The following is an 18,437-nucleotide window of genomic DNA, read 5'->3' as shown; positions in this document are numbered from 1 at the left end:
TTTGTGTTCAGGGAGAAACAAACCTGACTGATCAGCAGAAACATTGATCTTTTCTACACTCTTTACATACTATCCGTGGAATCATTTGTGTTTCTAAAGACTTGACTATAAATGTGTTTTTAAATCAATTTAACTGTACCTCAGAGGTGTAATAAAAATGAATCAGGACATCTAGAGAAAGATTATCACTCCATACGCCCACTCTTTCTATATACTAAAATGCCTCTGGCAGTTGTAAACAGTGTGGAAGATTTGCCACTGCTATGTAATAAAAAATATGAAGCCATGAGGAACAAACAGTTATTTGTTTATGCAGCTAAATTCACACATTTACTAACATCATATATTACCTCATGAACTTTGTAAGAGAATAATTATTTCAAAAAGACCTAACATATTTGAAAAGTTTCAAACAAATCAACAAATAAAAATATTTTTATTTAAATTCTTGTTATTGTTCATGAAAATACTCATTAAAATGAATAATTCAAGTTAAAATTAGACATACCACATATTTTCCTAACCTATATATCTCAAATGAAAATGAAATGCTAATTGAATATCAAAGCACAACTTCTTAGATGTCTGAAAGTTCAAAAAAAAAGTAACTGGAAACTTCAGGGATTTTTTTTTCTTAAATCCCTAAATATTTTGACTAAAAGTAAACAACAGTTTCACTTGCCATTTTCAAAACACACCAGTTAGTTATCACCTCCTCCCCGAAACATAAACCCTGATAATATACAGTAAGTCAGCCTTTACGTACAACCACAGATTCATGCTAACACAATAGGGATATACTTATGAAACACATAAAAGAGTGACACATTGCATACAAATTTTCAAAAAGAGGAAAAATCATATTCCTTAAAGTGTTTCAAAAAGAAGGACCAAAATACGTTATTTTAAAATTTATATGTATAATTTTCACCAAAATTGTAGGCATTCTCCAAGTTGGCTAACCAGTTTTTATTTGCCATGATACTGCCCCTTGAAAAACTAAACAAGATAAAATACTTCATCTAAAAACAAACATATACGAAAACAGTATTTAGTGATATGTTGGAATATAAATTAAATATCGAAAAATTCAAATCTTTAAAAAGCATAGTGAAAACATTTTCTATGAGCCAAAGATTTTAGGTTTATTGAAAAAATAATGATATTTCATTTCATTTGGGTAATCCAATTTTCAATTCTTTTCAGTCACAAAATATGGGAAGAATTTTTAAAAATCATAATAATCATAATCTAAATTTAAGAATGTATACATTATCAGTTGGGAGGGAAAACTAATTCTTACTATATTGTCACCGATACAAATTTAGCAGATCTATCTAAAATATATTTAATTCATAGGTCTATTTACTTTTTCCCATATATTCAGAAACCATGGTAACAAAACAATTTTTAATCAGCATTTTCATTCGTTCCCGAAAATTTGAACATTCGATGAAAATGTTTAGTTCCACAAAACTGTCATCACTCTTCTTACACTTACCAGTGTTATAGTGATGTTGCAGCTGATAACAGTTAAAATCTTTAAGAAATAGCAACAGTATGCCTGTTTTATCTCAATTACTAGCAATTTATGGCTTATCTATAGCTTCACTTCTTTTGGCTCCGTTTCCTTTTTCTTTAGGTCTTAGGCCCAATGTAGCTGTTTCCTACCCATCTTATGTAGTCTTACTGATAAATGAATCATGTTCAAACAGTTTACCATTGGGTTTGGCATTAATAATCTTTTTTCTACTTAAAGAATATTACTGTACATACAACTAGACACAACCATTTCTCTGTCTCAGACAGAGATGAAGATTATAAGCATTTGCTCATAGTAAATGAATATCAAACTAGAAATTGCTGAATGTTTAAAAATTCCCATCAATTACTTTTTCAAATAGCAGATTTTTATCAATATAAAAATGTTACATTTGTACCAAAACAGTACAAACATCAAGTAAAGCAGTATATTGGGGCTCTATTTTTTAGATATTCTACTGTACAAAATAGCCATTAAGTGATACAGAGATCATAAGGGGCTGAGAAAGGAAGGTTAAGAAGCAAAATAAGTAAGTAAATAAATAAAACAAGCATTTAGAAGCAAGCAACACATGCAGAACAAGCAAGAGATTAGTTTACATGAAGAGGCAACTTACATGGCTGTTGAGAAGAGAGCTTCTGTGAGTGGACAGACCGTCAGACTTTTGCAGCGTCTCAATCGCCATTTCAATCTGATAATAGATGTCATTAAAAAAAAAAGGGCTCAAGACAAGATAGTAATAAAAGGCTCACCAGAGAATTTTTGATAGATTTTTTTTTCAAGTCTAATTTTTTCTTGAATGGTGGCTAATGTCACTAAATGTGTATATCCCCCACCGTCCCCCCACCACCAGAGAATAAAAATATGCACACTAATAATAAGCCCAATCACGAAAGTAAACATTTTTTTTTAACATTCTCTAATTATAATCAGAATGGAGACCTGAGGAGCAGGAACCCCAGTGGAATTTTCTAGTTATGAGAAAAAATTCTTGACTTTGATAATTCAAGATGTGGGACAGTAACCACTCTCTAAACAGTCTCCCACCCAAAGAGTATTTAAAACTTGTTCTATTCTGTCATGAAAGAAAAATTATACTGATTTTGTGTTTTACATGCATTACATTTTAATGCGAATGTGTAGACACCTTCATTAATGTTCAAAAACTACTAAATCGATCCACCCGTTTCTTAACCCTGTATTAAAATTTGTACGTGGACAGTCATTGGTATGAACAAACATGAAGATGTAATCATGGGACCTACATCACGTTTTAGGACATGGTGGTGAAGAAGAGCTATTAGAAATGACAGCAGAAATGGAATGTAGAAGAAAAAAATAATTCAGAGCCAACAAAGAAAAGGGACAACCACAGAAATAGTCATATTCCATGTAATTTCAGCACACCATAAGTAATCCTAATACGTTAATTAAGTAGCAGGTGCCAATACATGAGATGTGCTCTACAATCTCATATTTAAAAATTTCTATCAGCTATTAGAGCATGTAATATAAAAACAGGTTCTGAATACACTATATTTGGTTATTAGATTATATTAACAATATTAACTGAAATTAAATAAAAGATCATATTATGTAATTTAAGAGAGAAAATCGATTTCATTATTTTTTATTTTTACCATCTGAGCAAATCAATAACTCAGTATAAGCAGTTATAAAAGTAAAAACATAGTTAACTTACTTTTAACTTACTTATACATTGGCTATGGAGATTAACAATGGCTGGAAATTTTAACATATTGCCTCCTTCCACCAAAAAAAAAAAAAAAAAAAAAAAGGAAGAAAGAAATATCCATAGCAAAGTCTATTTTATTTTTCCATCAAGTTTCCAATTTCTTTATGGTGCAATACTTTATACACAGACATTCATTCTCAATTATACATAATTTTCTTCTAAACAACTTGGGAATTAATAGTTTTAATTTTATTTTATATTATTTTCCCAAGTTACTAGGTCTTCTTCTCTACAGTTAATAAAATGTAATACTGAGGAGAATGGTAGGTTCGAAATTATAGAAAAAGTGTTTTTAAAATAGCTATTAATTAAGTCATGAGATGATATAATACAATTTAATTTACTGTTACCTTATTTTTAGATCACAAAATTAATCTGGCTTCTAAGACATTCTTGCTGCCAGATGGGATATTAACACAGTTTATCATTATACTTGAAAATAAACTGAAGAAAGTGAGATTGCACAAGCGAAATAAGATACATTACAGAAAGAATAATGTAAATGTAATGAGTAAACAAACATTTACCAAAATGTGAAACAGTAAAACTATAAAGGACCTCGGTAAACGGGAAGAATAAGTGCTCTTGCTTTTAAAGAGAAAATCTAGCAAAAAACAGCTGAAATGACTTTCAATCTCTTCTAGGAAGAATTTGTTCAAAACTTAAATTTGCTAAAATGTCTACATTTTAATTAAACTTTGAGGGTGGAAAATTTAAGGCTAGATTTCAGTCTACCAAAAAAAAAATGATCTGTATCATGTAGTTTATAGGTTTAGATGAAAGGTAAAAGCTATAGGAAATATAATAGATAAGCAACACTGAAGGAGAAATCAATGTTTGGGTTTATTTATTCATTAGCAATTTTATGTTGGATAAAGCAGTACTTGCTTTTCTGGAAAAAAAGAAAGTTGTCTGCTCTGCTTCTGTCACTAAAGTTGGTACGCCACAGTGGCTTCTGATTTCCAGACAATGCCCAAAGGACCAGATCGTTTGGAAACGGCACTCTCGTGTCTGGCCAGCTTTTGAAGAGCTTTGAGGGAGGCATAAGGTCTGGAAAATATCTTGGTCAAATTAGGTTCCCTGAAGACATACTGACTTTCTAGAATTTTTTGGACCTTAAAAATTGGGTACCATCATTTTGTAATACAGATTTTAAAACTGGGCTATTTCTTCTGGCTGTAAGAATCTTCTGCCCCAATTGACTTAAGCCTGTGCTGAATTTGCAGAGGACAGGGAACAAAGGGAAGAAACAAGGAAAGATAGAACAAGAAAGAAGCAATCTCTGAGTGAAGAAAGATGACAAGCTTCTGAGTAAGCCTGTTGGAGCCTACTTGAAACTCACAGGCTTCCAAATACCAATGAATTCTCTTAGACTCATTAATCGGTCCAAAGGGAAGTCAGAACATTTAGTGACCACCTAGGTGATAAGAACTCGTGAAAAGCATACAAAAATAAAAATTAAAAAAACTTAACATGCATTTATTGTATTTATTAAATGAAAACATTGAAGGGAATTCTAATCTCATGAATGGATCATAGTTCTGATTCCATTTTTTAAATGAGTTTTTTAAATAGTACGGTAACTGTGTACCTATCATATATAAGGTAGTGTGCATGGAATCATGATAAAAAACTTATGATATTATAATCTGGCAAGATTGATAGGGTATGTTGTCATATATATGTATAAATGTATAATTAAACAAGGCCGTATGTGACAAACATAAAAGTGTAGTTCAGACATTTAGAAGAATGTAAACTTTCTTTATTCTTTAACTTTTGGGTGAGTCTTGACTTGTGAGGATATGATTAAAAACTGTGAACTCGCTACTTAGAAAAATGTATTTAAGTACACCTATGAAATTTTGTGTTCATTTTCTCTGAGTTTATAGACTCCCCAAATTCAGAACTCCATGCTTTAAAAGATGGAAAGTTTTCAGTGGGTAGAATGGACTCAATTAGGCCGGGAAGCAAAAAAGCACAATGTGTACCCATATTAGTAAATGTCTAGGATTCTGGTTTGTAGGGTGAGATGTATACGGCAGTGGTATGAAGTGAGGCTGAATAACAGGTTGGAATTAGTTATTGGTACATGGCAGTCAGGGATGAAGAAATGTCATTAAGGTTTTAAGGGAAGCGTGGGATGTTTGAAAAATGTGAGTTTTCAGATAAAGCCAGAAGAGTTTTATGAGGCAAAACAGACTATGCCCTGCCAGTTGAAAGGTTAAACCAAGTAAGGGCTGAAGTGTGCCCAATAAATATTTGTTGAATAGAAGCTTCCAGGGACAAGAGCATGAGAAGATCTTAACACTCAGAATATGTTACGGAAAGCGAGGGTGAAAGAGCAGTTAGAGGAACACTGTAAAATCAGGAGGGAAGAGTGAAAAATGAGGCAAATTTTTTGATATTATAGTTATGGAGGATCAATCAGCTCTACTATTCCAAATGGAATACTGATGTTACTCCTCCCAAGTAGCTCATGGTTTGGTCCTATCGCAGTTTCATGGGGACTATACATATATCTATGTATAGGGGTAGGGGTTGGATAGAGGGACAGCAAACTAGCTAAACATAACACAACAGTGAATTAGGATAAATTTCTACTAGGCCCACTGAGGATGAAACTAACTTGTTAGCTTTTCCATTATTATGGATTTGATAATTTGAGCAAATATTTGTTCAAGCTTCTGGGGGTTAACCCATCTCATGAAAAAGATGGCAGACTGTACTAGCATTTTACACTCCATATAAAATACTGAGACCAAAGTGAACTGGTGAGATCATACACTTCCAGTTCACTGTAGATCATTTAAAACTTAAATTCAGTACTTACGAAAAATTTATAAATTCTCCTGGGTAGAAATATATTTCATACTAAATTCCATTCCACAGTACCCGTAACTGTCATATTTAAGGCAGAAAACGATGATCAGGTAGGACAGATGGAACATTTGCTTAAAAGTAGGCTCACTGATCCAAAAGGTTATTGACCCAAATGTTCAACATAGTCTCATATTTCCTCTAAGGAAATTTTTCTAACCTCAGAGATATTATATCACTATAGTTTCATATAATGAAAGTATTAAATAGCTAGATTATAAGCTAGCTAGAATTTAAGTGATTCAAATTTAGGAAATATGTGGGGATTTTTTTTCCAATAAAAAATAAAATAAATAAAACCCCCCTGCGTCCCCTACCCCCAGTATAAGACAACTACCATGTTTTCCCGAAAATAAGACCTACCCCGAAAATAAGCCCCAGTTAAGATCGTCAGCCAGACGGATGCATTTAGTACATTATGACGGTGTTCCAGAAGATGACATGACTGTATTTGAATAAATGTAGATTGTTATACATGAAAAAACAAGACATCCCCTGAAAATACGCCCTAATGCGTCTTTTGGAGCAAAGATTAATATAAGACCCGGTCTTATTTTCGGGAAAACACAGTATGGTGCTTACTGCTGATGATGGGAACTTTTACACTAGTAGAGTTTCATGAGATTTCATCCCATTTCAATAAACAAAAAACCCCATTGTATGCAGGTGCAGTGTTAGCTCTGTGTGAGTGAGTGTGTTCGTGGAGAGAGATGGAGAGGTGGATAGAGAGATGGAGAGATGGAGGGAGGGATAAAGGGAGGAAAGGAGGGAGGGAGGAAGTGAGGGAGAGAGGAAGGGAAGGAGGGAGAAAGACAGACAGACAGACAGACAGAAATGTTTACAAAGATATTCAAAACATAGCCCTGTCAACCAGAAGCTCAGAATACATCGCAGCCTGACTAATTGGTAAAAGTGACACAGTAGATCTGAATCTCTCTCTCTCATTCCTCCCCACCCCCCCGCAGTGATTAAAGGAAAACAAAATGAATTAAATATACCTAGAATACAGAGGGAGGGAAGGAGAGGAGAATTACTTCTCACTGGTATGGTTAGAGAGAGAGCATTGATAAGGTGGCTCTTTAGCCGAGGATTGACAAATAACGCCTGGCATTAGGATAGGGGCAAGTTAGTGAACATTTTAGGCAGAGCAAACAGAATAAATAAAGGCACAGAGATAAGACTCACAATGGAAGTTCAAGGAAGGGTAAGACTGGCTAAAGGATAAAGTTCCTTTAGGGATAAATTAAATTAGACTGCAATTTCTTGGCTGGGATCGTCAATTAATAAAGGAAATAGGATATTGTTGAAAAGCATTTAGAAAAGGAAGTGATTTGATATGGTAGCACTGTATATGTTAATTGGGGACATAATGTAGGAATAAATCTAGACACGGGAAAACCACCTTGGAAGCTATGGTATTAACCCTGGATTGAGGCTCTGAGAGCCTGGTAAAGAGGCAGCAGTGAGAATGAGAAGGAATGAATATAAACCTATTTGTTTCACTACAGATCTGAAGGTGGGAGTCTGAGGCAGAAAGCTCGGCAGTGCCTCATTTTCACTTGAACACAACAGTCTTTATTCCATGACTGTGCGATTAGAACATTTCAGACACACACATCAAACACATTGGCATGAATAGATCCTAAATGTTTTCCTGTTCATTCTCTGCTGCATGATCTTTATTCCAAGAACACTGATCATTCTGTTATTGAAATTTCAATTCTACTGCAAACTATTATAATCAGATTAGCAGGAGGCCCTGTGACAACCTGAAAGACTAATTCATGGCCTCAGTGTTGTCTGTCTTCTTGAGTGATGCTTCTCTCTCTCTCTCTCTCTCTCTCTCTCTCTCTCTCTCTCTCTCTCTCTCTCTCTCTCTCTCTCTCTCTCTCTCTCCCCACCTCTCTATCAATCTCTCTATATCTTTTCCTTTCTCTTAGATTCTTATCATTTTAAAAAATATCCTTTTTCCTTTTTCTATTTAATGGGACAGAGCCAAATAACTTTTTACAACTGAAGGATTCATGGTGGTTGTTTTTTACAATTAATAAGTGGGCACGGTCAATCAACATTTTCCATTACCTACTTTAACTTTTAGACCATGAGTACACCTCAGCTTATTCTCTGAACAAAGGTATAACACTGAGTTGTACCTCTAACTAAATAATCATCCTAGGACTGAGTTGCCAAAAGTGTACACATCTTTTCCAAGATGTTCTAATGCTAGGACACATGATGCTTGGGAGTTTAGACTAGTTCATGATGATCCAGGACTATTGCCTCATAATCAGATCAGCTATGGTAACTCCTCTGAGATCAAATGTTGGGTGCTCCATTTGAGATGAGATGTTCAGCCTGGACAGATTATTAAGTCTCACTTAATACAGAGTATTAAGTGAGATTATCGAAGTGGGGGAGACTTAGAAACTTCCTATGTGAAAGAGCAAGTAAGAAAATGATATCCATCCCAGCCACAATGGGCACATGACTTCTTCAAAAAATTTGCCCTTTCTGGAAGATTAAAGATACTTAGGAACACAATTATGGACATCTATGCAATTGCCCAAATAGAATATCATATCTGAGGATAATTAGGACTTCCTCTTAATGTAAATAATGACCAGTCATTCATTACATGCTAATAAGACAGAAGGAAAAAGAACAATTATGTCAACGTATTCATTGTCTTTATAGGTCAAGGCATATTCTCTTGACTCTGGAATGGCTTTTTAATCTTTCGGAAAGACTAAAGGTCAAGACTGATATATTCAACTGCCATTATAATTAAAATTGGTCCCATGGTAGAAACAATTTCCTTTCTAGAATTGTTAATGAAAGTGATTTCAAAATAGAAGTAATAGCATAATGCTTTATGATTTATAAAGCCTTTTTACATTAATCGTCATTGGATCTTCATAGCAACTTTGTAAAATAAGAAAGGCAAGCAATATTATCTCCTTTTCACAGATTAAAAAATTGAGGCTTTCTGGGATTGAGGGACTTTTGAGATTACATATATTAACTATGAGACATATTAACTATGAGATTGGAATCCAAAATTTATCTGTCTAAATTCAACATAATTTCTATTTTATGCAAATATAACATTAACGTAAGTCAAATGGAAATTATCTCACATTGTACTAATGAATCTATCTTCTGAGGAGTGGCTTGTAAAAGCAGCTAATAAACAAGATTTACGTTCTAATAGGAAAGGGCTTAAATATGATTGACTGATTGATATGCATTACTTGAAAATTCAAAGTGATCAAGTTAGAAAGCAACAAAACGTTTTACATGTATAGTTAAATGTTAATCATCACAAAATACTTATCCTTAAAGTATGTTGCATTTTCTTGTTAATACAGGTTACTCTGTTAACCCTCCCAGTTACCACTTTCTTAGAGAAACAGCTTTTTTGTTTCCTGGTGAAAAAGCAGTAAATGCTTTAGAGAAACCCAAGGAAGAAAATACACTTCAGACTGGCGATTTCCTGTTGGGTAATTGCTCTCCTGAACTCTAAGACTTTACATTTTGTTTGCATTGGAGAGTAAGTAAGATAGAAATATTTCTACTTGGTAGCTTTTTCTCAGAAAAGGTATCTGAGATTGCTGACATGAGCATGTAGCCAGTGCCTTTTACCTGTTACAAATGACAGCCTTGCGGGGGGGGTGTGTGTGTGTGTGTGTGTGTGTGTGTGTGTGTGTTGGAGGGGGCTATTTCCTACAGGAAGCATTTCAACCGGAGCATCAAAAGAAAGAACACCTTCACTTTACATTTAGTCCATATAATCATTATAACACAGGGTTTTTTCAAAATGTGGTGCTAAAAAATTGTTAGAATCATCTGGGCATTTGTAGAAATGCAAAACAACAACAAACAAACAAAACAATGGAGAGCCTGCCTTCAGGTCTCTCATATATGGATTGCTAATGCTTTGATCTCCTCTCCAATTTGCCCAAAGCATTGCTTTTCAGAATGTAAGGTGCAACCCGTTAGTAGGTTATGAAATCAATTATCTGGGTCCTGACAAGCGTTTTTTAAAAATTAAAGATATCGATCAGAGTAGAAAAAAATTAGATGTCCCTGCAGACAATATGGATAAGTATTGTTTCGTGGAACTTTGGATTCAGTTATCTGAATATGTATGCATAGCCATATATGTGTATATATAAACGTGTACTCATGAATATCTGTATGAATATATGTCTGTATGCATGCATATATGTATGTACGTATATGAGCACTGGGCCACAAGGTAAAGGTGTTTCTCATTGTAGGTTGTGGCCCCCAAACTTTGAACACTTTGTGGCCTCCAAACTTTGAACTAAGCTGTTAAATCAGTTCCATTCTAGTCATTGGAACGTCTTCTAAGAATCCTCAGGTTTCTCTTGAGCCCAGGAGGCCCAGTAATGCGGACAGAAACACACCCACTGAAGCTAAGGCTCTGAATATGAAACTGTTTTTTAAGTTGTAGTATATTCAAATGATATGGAAATCAATGTGTAAATACACTACTCCACAGCAATGTTGAAAAGAAGCTTAACTGTAAGGATTCAGGATAGGTTGTTTTTTTAACTCTTAAAAGAATTAAAAATGCCCAGAAAACACACCTAACCAGCTTTGCTTTCCATCTCCGCTTCAACCAGAAACTACCTAAAGATGAAATCTTAATCTTGCACACTAAGCATTTATAGCAAAGAAGTTTTAAGTCTTGTCAATGTTTAACTATATGAAATCTTTTCTATTCACTAATAATTTTACATCTAGAGAAAAATTTTAAATTATTATGCTCTCAACCTGAAGTTTTGGCAATTGTGTACCATTAGAAGCTATTCTGGTATATTTATGGGGAAAAAACATTTAGATAAGAAACTAACATAAATTGAATGTGTTCTGAGAACATTTGGTTTAAATTGGTGGATTGAAACCAAAACTGTGATTTTGGGCTTCTTCTGATCATTCTGGAGAGTCCATATCCCTCCACGCTCACCAGGACACTAAGAGTGCGTGACAATGAAACGATTTTCTAACACATCACCTGCATAAGCACTCCGGGCAGCGAGAATTACCCTTCAGGAATCCGCTGGATTAGGATTTAAAGACAAGCTTACATTTTCAAATGTAAAATTTCAAGGCTGCCTTGCAGATTATTCTGAGCACTAACAACACTTTCACGTTGTAGTTAAGTCTATATAATCACTAAATCAGAGGTTTTAACAAAGTGTGGTCCTGAATCATCATTAGCAGAATCACCCGGGCACTTTTAAGAAGTGCAACTCTTGGGTCCTTCCCCACACTGGGGAATAAAAGCCCTGGGGGTGGGGCCCAGGGATGGGTTTACCCAACACTCCAGAGAAAGCACACTCAAGTTTGAGAAGCATTGCAGTAAAACATGATCCAGATGTTTTTCTATGCCAAGGTCAGACTGCAGTTATTACTTCAGGTAGAACAAGTAGGGAGATAATGGGCATTGCTACAACAGGCTAGCTAACCCTACTTAAAGGGTGATTTTTTAAAGTCTATGTATTATTTGGATTTTTTGCTTTTCTTTCATGCTCTTGCTTCTGGATCCTACCCAGCCTTTAGGCGATTTTCCAATTTATAGTAGCAACAAAATCAGAAGATAAGCATAATTTTGGTGAATCTAAAATTAATCAATTTATAACATATTAACATCTGTGATTTAAAAAAATAATGTGAGGGAGGATGAAACTAAGCAATTAAAGGGTTTGGGGGCTACTTGTGGAGTGCCATTTCTTTGCGTTGGAGGATGAGGTATATTTCAAAGCTGAAACTAGCTCCATTACCTATGTTATAAACCTTTATATTCATAGAAGCTCGGTGCCTGGTCAATAGTGATTGCTCAGTAAATGTTTGAGAGAATGAATGACTAAAGAAAAGAATACAGACTCTGGGTAAGGACATGAATACAAATACAAAATATTCATTTTCACTCCAAAGTATTTAAGAATAAGAATGGCTCTAAAAATCTTTACTACATTTAATGCCAGCTTTCATTCGCTAAACTTTCAAAAAAAAAAAAAATCTAATAAAGGAGGATTTTTTTTTTAAACCTAGGATCAAGATTTAATTTGTACCGTGACATGTCACAGAAGTCTTTATACTGGGCACATAAAGAAAGGGCTGTTTCAGCTAAGTAGGTTGAAGAACATGACCAAATAGATAAGACTTTATAATCATTAAGAGCTTGACTGAGATTTTTGAAAATAATAAATCACTTTCTTGAAGAGATAATATAATCACATGCCTCCCACCTTTTTATCTTCATGCATTTCTTTAGAGATATCTTTGTGCTTATATAAATACATACAAATGTGTGTTTCTATTTAAAGACACACACACTCACAATCCTTTGCTTTTTCATATGTTTGGAGATCTTCCATATCTATAGCTATATCTATTATCTATAGCTATATAGACATACATCGCCTCACTCTTTTTAATGGCTGTATAAAATTCTACTGAATGGACAAATGCACCAAAATTTATTTATTTCCTTGATGATGGATAATTAGGCTTTTTCCAATTTTTTTAATTACAAATAATTGTACAGTAAATATGGTTATTTATGCAGCACTTCACATATGTTAGAGTTATCAACAGTACTTCTTAAATTTCTAGAAGTACACTTTCTGGGTCAAGTATATATGTATTTTCAAATTTGATAAAATTTTCCATACTGTTCTTCAATGCAGCACCAATTTGATTTCTATCAAGAACGAATGAGAATGCCTGTTTCTTCACACCCTTGCCAAAGCTTACTAACTTTAGTTTTGCCTGTGTGAGAGATGAAAATAGTTACTTCTTTGTAGTTCAGTTTTCATTTTCTTTTCTGTGGAGTGCTTATTCATATAGTTTCCTCATTTTTGGTCTTTTTTCTTTTCTGATGGATTTATAAAAGTGGTCTGTATATTAAACAAATTAGTCCTTTGAATAATAAATGTTTCAAAACTTTATGCCAGGTTGTTGCATTGTTGCCTTTGTTCATTGTAGTTTTTGTCATATAAAATGTTTTCACTTATGCAGTTGATTATATCAATATATTCTTTGTAACTTTTGGATTTTACATCATGTTTCACCTCTGTAAGAGAATAATAATAAAATACATTTTTCTTTCCAAGTGAAATTAATTTTTATGTAAGAAGTAATATATGGAACCAATCTAATTTTCTTTTCTAAATAATTATCCAGTTGTCCCAAACACCATTTAGTGATAATCCATTATTTCTCTACTGACAGGCAATGCCACCTTTATCATATACTATATTCTGATATGCATTTGACCTATTTATGGTTTTCAGTTTGTTATTGATCTATTCTGGTCTATTCAATTGCCTAGACAATTCTGTTTTAATATTATGATTTTATAATATGTTTGAATAACTGGTAGGGTTATTTCTGTCTCACCCCTCTCCATTATGTTTCTTTTTACAAAGTTTTCTTCACTATTCTCACATGTTTACTTATATAAACAGCTTTTCTTGTAAAAGAGAAAAAAACACACTGGTACTTTGATTGAGATCATGTTGAAATATTTTAAGTTAATTTAGGGAAAGCAAAAATGTTTGATACCAATACTTGTTTTTTCAATTATTCAAGCTTCTTTTCATGTTTAGAAACTTTAAAAAGTTTATTACTCAGTTGAATCTTACACATACATTGTTAGTTTATTGCCTGGTATATTTTGAATTTATTATATAAATGAGACCTTGGCTTTTAGTATATTTTCTAACTACTGTTGTTCGCATCTAGAGAAGCTATAGATTTCTTTGTATATTAATCTTGTACTCAGTTAGTTTAGTAAGTTCTCTTATTATTTGTTATAGGTTTTCATTTGATTCTCTATGGTTTCTATCAGGTATACAATCATATTATCTGTAACTTCTGATCTCGTTATTCTATTTTTATATTTCCCTTCTATTTTTATTTTTCATTTCCTTCTCTTGTTTAACTGCATCTTTGCTGTAATTTTGAAAACACAATTTCTTTTTTTTTTACCAGGCAGATGGGAAAATTACTAAAATGTATAGTAAGTAAATTTTAAATAAATGTGTAAAATTATTTCTAACAGTCAGAAGTTAGATTACAAACTCCTAGCCCATGAAATTTATGGACATCAACAGTTATAATCAAACATAATAACTAGATTTTAAAAGAAACCAGATAATTTTGTTTGTGACTACTAAACACAACTGCAGTTATACATGCTGAGAAAGTGGTAATCAAATCACATGCTTTTGGGGCATGTTGTGATAAACCTGGGAATACAGAAAAATTCCCTTTGATTTGAGAATTGGACATAAACATTGTGTTGTATTTCCCCTCGTCAAATGAGAAGACATGGGCTAATGGAAGAGGCAGTATTAAAATTTTATGAGTCTAATATTGATTCAGATGTAACTCATAGACTACAGTGTATTTTCATTTGCCACCAATACATTTCATATTTTATCTGGATTACCTGATCTCTATGAGTGGAATATTAATGATTTTTTTTGTTCAAAATTTACAGTAGTTTCAAACTAGGAAATTACTTTGAAATTTGATTTATAAATGCAAGGGTCAAGCCAAAGTTATACAAGAGGTCACCTGGAACATAGATTACCTCCATATTTATAAGTAGAATTTGCAAACATCATTAAACTTTTCCTAATCTAGATTTCACGTGAAATAGAATCTAGCCATTTCTGATACGCCACGACATCCCTGTGTTCTGAAATGTTGTTTCAGTATGAAATAGCTAAAAATTAAAATAATTCATTATATTTTGCTTTGGAAATTCAAGGGAACCCATCAGCTATGTTCAAGAGAAGCTGAAGGCCCCTGTCATTCTGTTTGTCTTAACCTTCTAGTTTATCAAGATTTCTAGGAGTTTAATGTCCTACAGCCTTAACCGTAAAATTACTGCCTCTAGATCTTATCAACTTAAGGCTGGAGCAGTGCAGAACTGACTGACAGCTGAATGGAATAGAGATGAAGTGATTGTGACTAGGAGTCACTCAAAGTCCCACTTTATTAAGTGCTTTGAAAATGAGGTCCCACAACCTTCAGTCAAATTAGGATTAAATGCAGGAAACAGAAGATTCATGGTACTCTCTCTGAGGAGTTTCATTTGGGGGTTCAGGTTGGCCTAGGGAAACCGGAACACAGGAAAACAGAAAATGCTACGATCATAATGGACGCACAAGTACATGTTTCTGCCAAAATAAACGAAGCAGTATTTTTGTTTTATCATTGAGACTAACTAAAAAAGACTAAGAAAATTATTAGTCTTAGAATAATAGTCTCATAGACACAGACAATAGTTTAGTGGTTACCAGAGCATTAGGGTGGAATGGGGTAGTTGATGAGGGTAAGGGAGATCAAATATATGGTGATGGAAAGAGAACTGACTCTGGGTGGTGAACACACAATGGGATTTATAGATGATGTATTACAGAATTGTACACCTGAAATCTATGTAACTTTACTAACAATTGTCATCCCAATAAACTTTAATTAAAAAAAAATAATAGTCTTAGAATAGAAATTAAATCTTAATATATAAAATATAACTGATTTATGCATAATTTATGCATACTTCTAAATTTAAAAAATTTTCTTTTTAGCATATCTCTATGCATGATAATTAAACAGAAGTTTTCATCTCCTGTTACTATATTGGTTTTCTATGTCTACATAGCCATAACCAATATCCAACATTATTTTAACTTTTTTTTTTCCCTTTGGTAAGATAAATGGGCAGTTCAGCTCCTTCTAATATAGTCATTTCCCATAAACATAAGGAAGTACTTCAACTACTAATATGAAACAAAATCTCTGAGATATATTGCTAGGTGAAAAGAAAAAGCAAGATGCAGTAGTTTTGTTATCATTTGTATTAATAGAAATGGTAATGAGAGGGAGAGAGAGACATTCTGCTTGTATATTCACAGAATATCTCTAGAATGATACTCAAAAAAACCTACTAACAGTGGTTGCCTCTAAGGAAAAGAAGTGAAGAACAGGGGTGAGAGTAGGACTGCATTGTCATTTCTTGTATCTTTTGAATTGTGCAATATAAGAATATATAACTAACTCATATAAATAAATAACAATTTTAAAACAAAGCACACGGTCATTGATTGGTACCACTCCAGCAAAAGGAATAAGAAGGCAAAATCATTTTCTGGGGTGCTATACATATTCATCTTCTTAGCAAAAACCATTCCCGTATACCAAACCCATAAATAAGTAAACCAAAAATTAAGAAATAAAAGCACAGATTTTTAACTTTCTATAAATTGTATAAGCCAGGCCAAACTTTTACTTATATAGAAGCAGATGGACATTCAAATTTTCCTCCAAGTGACTGAAATAAATTACAATATTTTACATTAATCAAAAGAAGGAGAGATATGACAATTTTAGTTTCAACACATTTTCCTTGTGCCCCTTGGTGGGATCTAATTTTAGCAAAAGTCACTTAACATATAAAATTACTAAACATATATACAGAAAGATGTAAAAATTAGCTTTCATATTACAGTCTCAAGTGATTAATGTAATCTTATTTAGCTAACAAGATAGAAAAACCGCCGTAAATAACCATCTAATTATAAGAATACAAATGTTATTTTATGGAGGAGTGAGTAAATAAAGCTTCTTAAAGCAAATTGCTAATTATTGTATAGTGTGGTATAAGATAAATTATGTTGTAATGAGCACAAAAATATCACTAACTACAATCATAAATTTTTGATATTCGAATGTAAATTGTGCCCAGGTTTCAAAATCCTAAAATTTTGTAAATGATATGGTTATACAGAAAAATAATGAAGAAAAATAAATTAGTGTTTCAAATGAATAACAACACATAAGGAAACATGGTGATGCAGTTAGAAGGAATATCAAAGTATAATAAGTTCAGAATAATGACCGTAGCCCAATCCTCTACATTAATGTCCATGTGCTACTGAAATATTAACAATAATTAGATCCCTAGAATTAATTTAATGAAATGTAAAACATTTATTTAAGTAGTAACTTAACTGAACTCATATCCAGTGATGTGCCAAAGAAACATTAATATTTTTGAAAATTCTTATTTAAAACTATTAGCAAGAAATGCTTTTTAAATGTGTGTATATATACTAATATAAGTAAATACATACACATATACGTAATATACACACAGACTCCATTGACCAAATAAATGAATACAGTAAGTAAAGGGAGAATAGTATTTTAACCAATACTATTGGTCGTTTGTAATAATTTATTCATCAAATAAAATTTATCAACATCATAATCTTTTGAAAAATTCTGACATTTCTAGGTACCTTGAAAACTGACAGTATTTACAATGTGTAAGCAAAAATGAAATACTAAAACATGTTTATGTAAAATATTTTTTCATTAAAGTTATAAAATGAAAGTAAATCACAGGCTCAAATAAAAATTCTCCATTAATGATTTGGAGATTCTTCTTGTATGAGAAGATGGTTTTATACTGAATATTATACTAGGTAAGAAACTATTTCAAGTACTAATCATTTTTTTCTTTTTTTAGTATTGGCTTCAATTTTAAATCATTATCTTTCTTCATAGATATATTTTGAGAAACTGGTTTGCACACTGGAGTAAACTTTCTTTGTGGAAGGAAATGATTCCTAATCAATTCAAATGAAAGTATTTCTGTACAGGCAGAGGTCAAATGTAAGACAGAGTGAAGGCAATTATTCTGAGAATCAGAGCAGTAAACCTTGCTGCTCAGTAACTGAAGAAAGGTTTCTGTTAGGTTTCTGTTATTTCCAAATACTCAAACTTAAGTAGTTTTTCATCAACTGAATCAACTGGCTAAACATTTCACTTATTATAGGCTCTTAAGAAATGGCCCAACTGACTATGTCCCAGTCAGGAATCCTGGCCCCAGTATATGCTACTCCTACACATATGCTAGTCAGTTGCCATCACCCCTACATACTACTGGTGGTAGAAGGACCACTAAACCACCAGAACTGAACTTATTTAGCACAGTTGGGCTCAATGTTTGGAAAGCAATGACTTGAGTCTTGACAACAAGTTGTTCAAGATTGTAATCATATATATTCTTTGTATGGTTCTATAGTGAATGATAAAGATACGTGAAAATAAGCAAATTCCCTTTAGTGACATGGTACCTACCGGGAGTCTAAACAACCAAAAAGCTACAAATTTTCTAACATTTGGCAGGAAGGAGGATGGTAGGAAATC

General features: G+C 33.0%; 1 protein-coding gene across 1 annotated transcript in view; it reads right to left on the bottom strand.

Moving 5' to 3' along the window:
- RFX3 (regulatory factor X3) overlaps positions 1–18,437 on the bottom strand; it is a 258,294-nt gene that overhangs the window by 72,140 nt on the left and 167,717 nt on the right. Inside the window, exon 6 of the mRNA XM_033123755.1 lies at positions 2,160–2,234. Within this exon, the coding sequence (XP_032979646.1) occupies positions 2,160–2,234 (75 nt within the window). The remainder of the gene's footprint in view (positions 1–2,159; positions 2,235–18,437) is intronic.

The sequence above is a fragment of the Rhinolophus ferrumequinum genome, chromosome 12 (assembly GCF_004115265.2).
Source record: "Rhinolophus ferrumequinum isolate MPI-CBG mRhiFer1 chromosome 12, mRhiFer1_v1.p, whole genome shotgun sequence".
NCBI lineage: Eukaryota > Metazoa > Chordata > Mammalia > Chiroptera > Rhinolophidae > Rhinolophus > Rhinolophus ferrumequinum.
The sequence above is the reverse complement of the archived record's forward strand: the minus strand, read 5'-3'. Positions and strand labels throughout refer to the sequence as shown.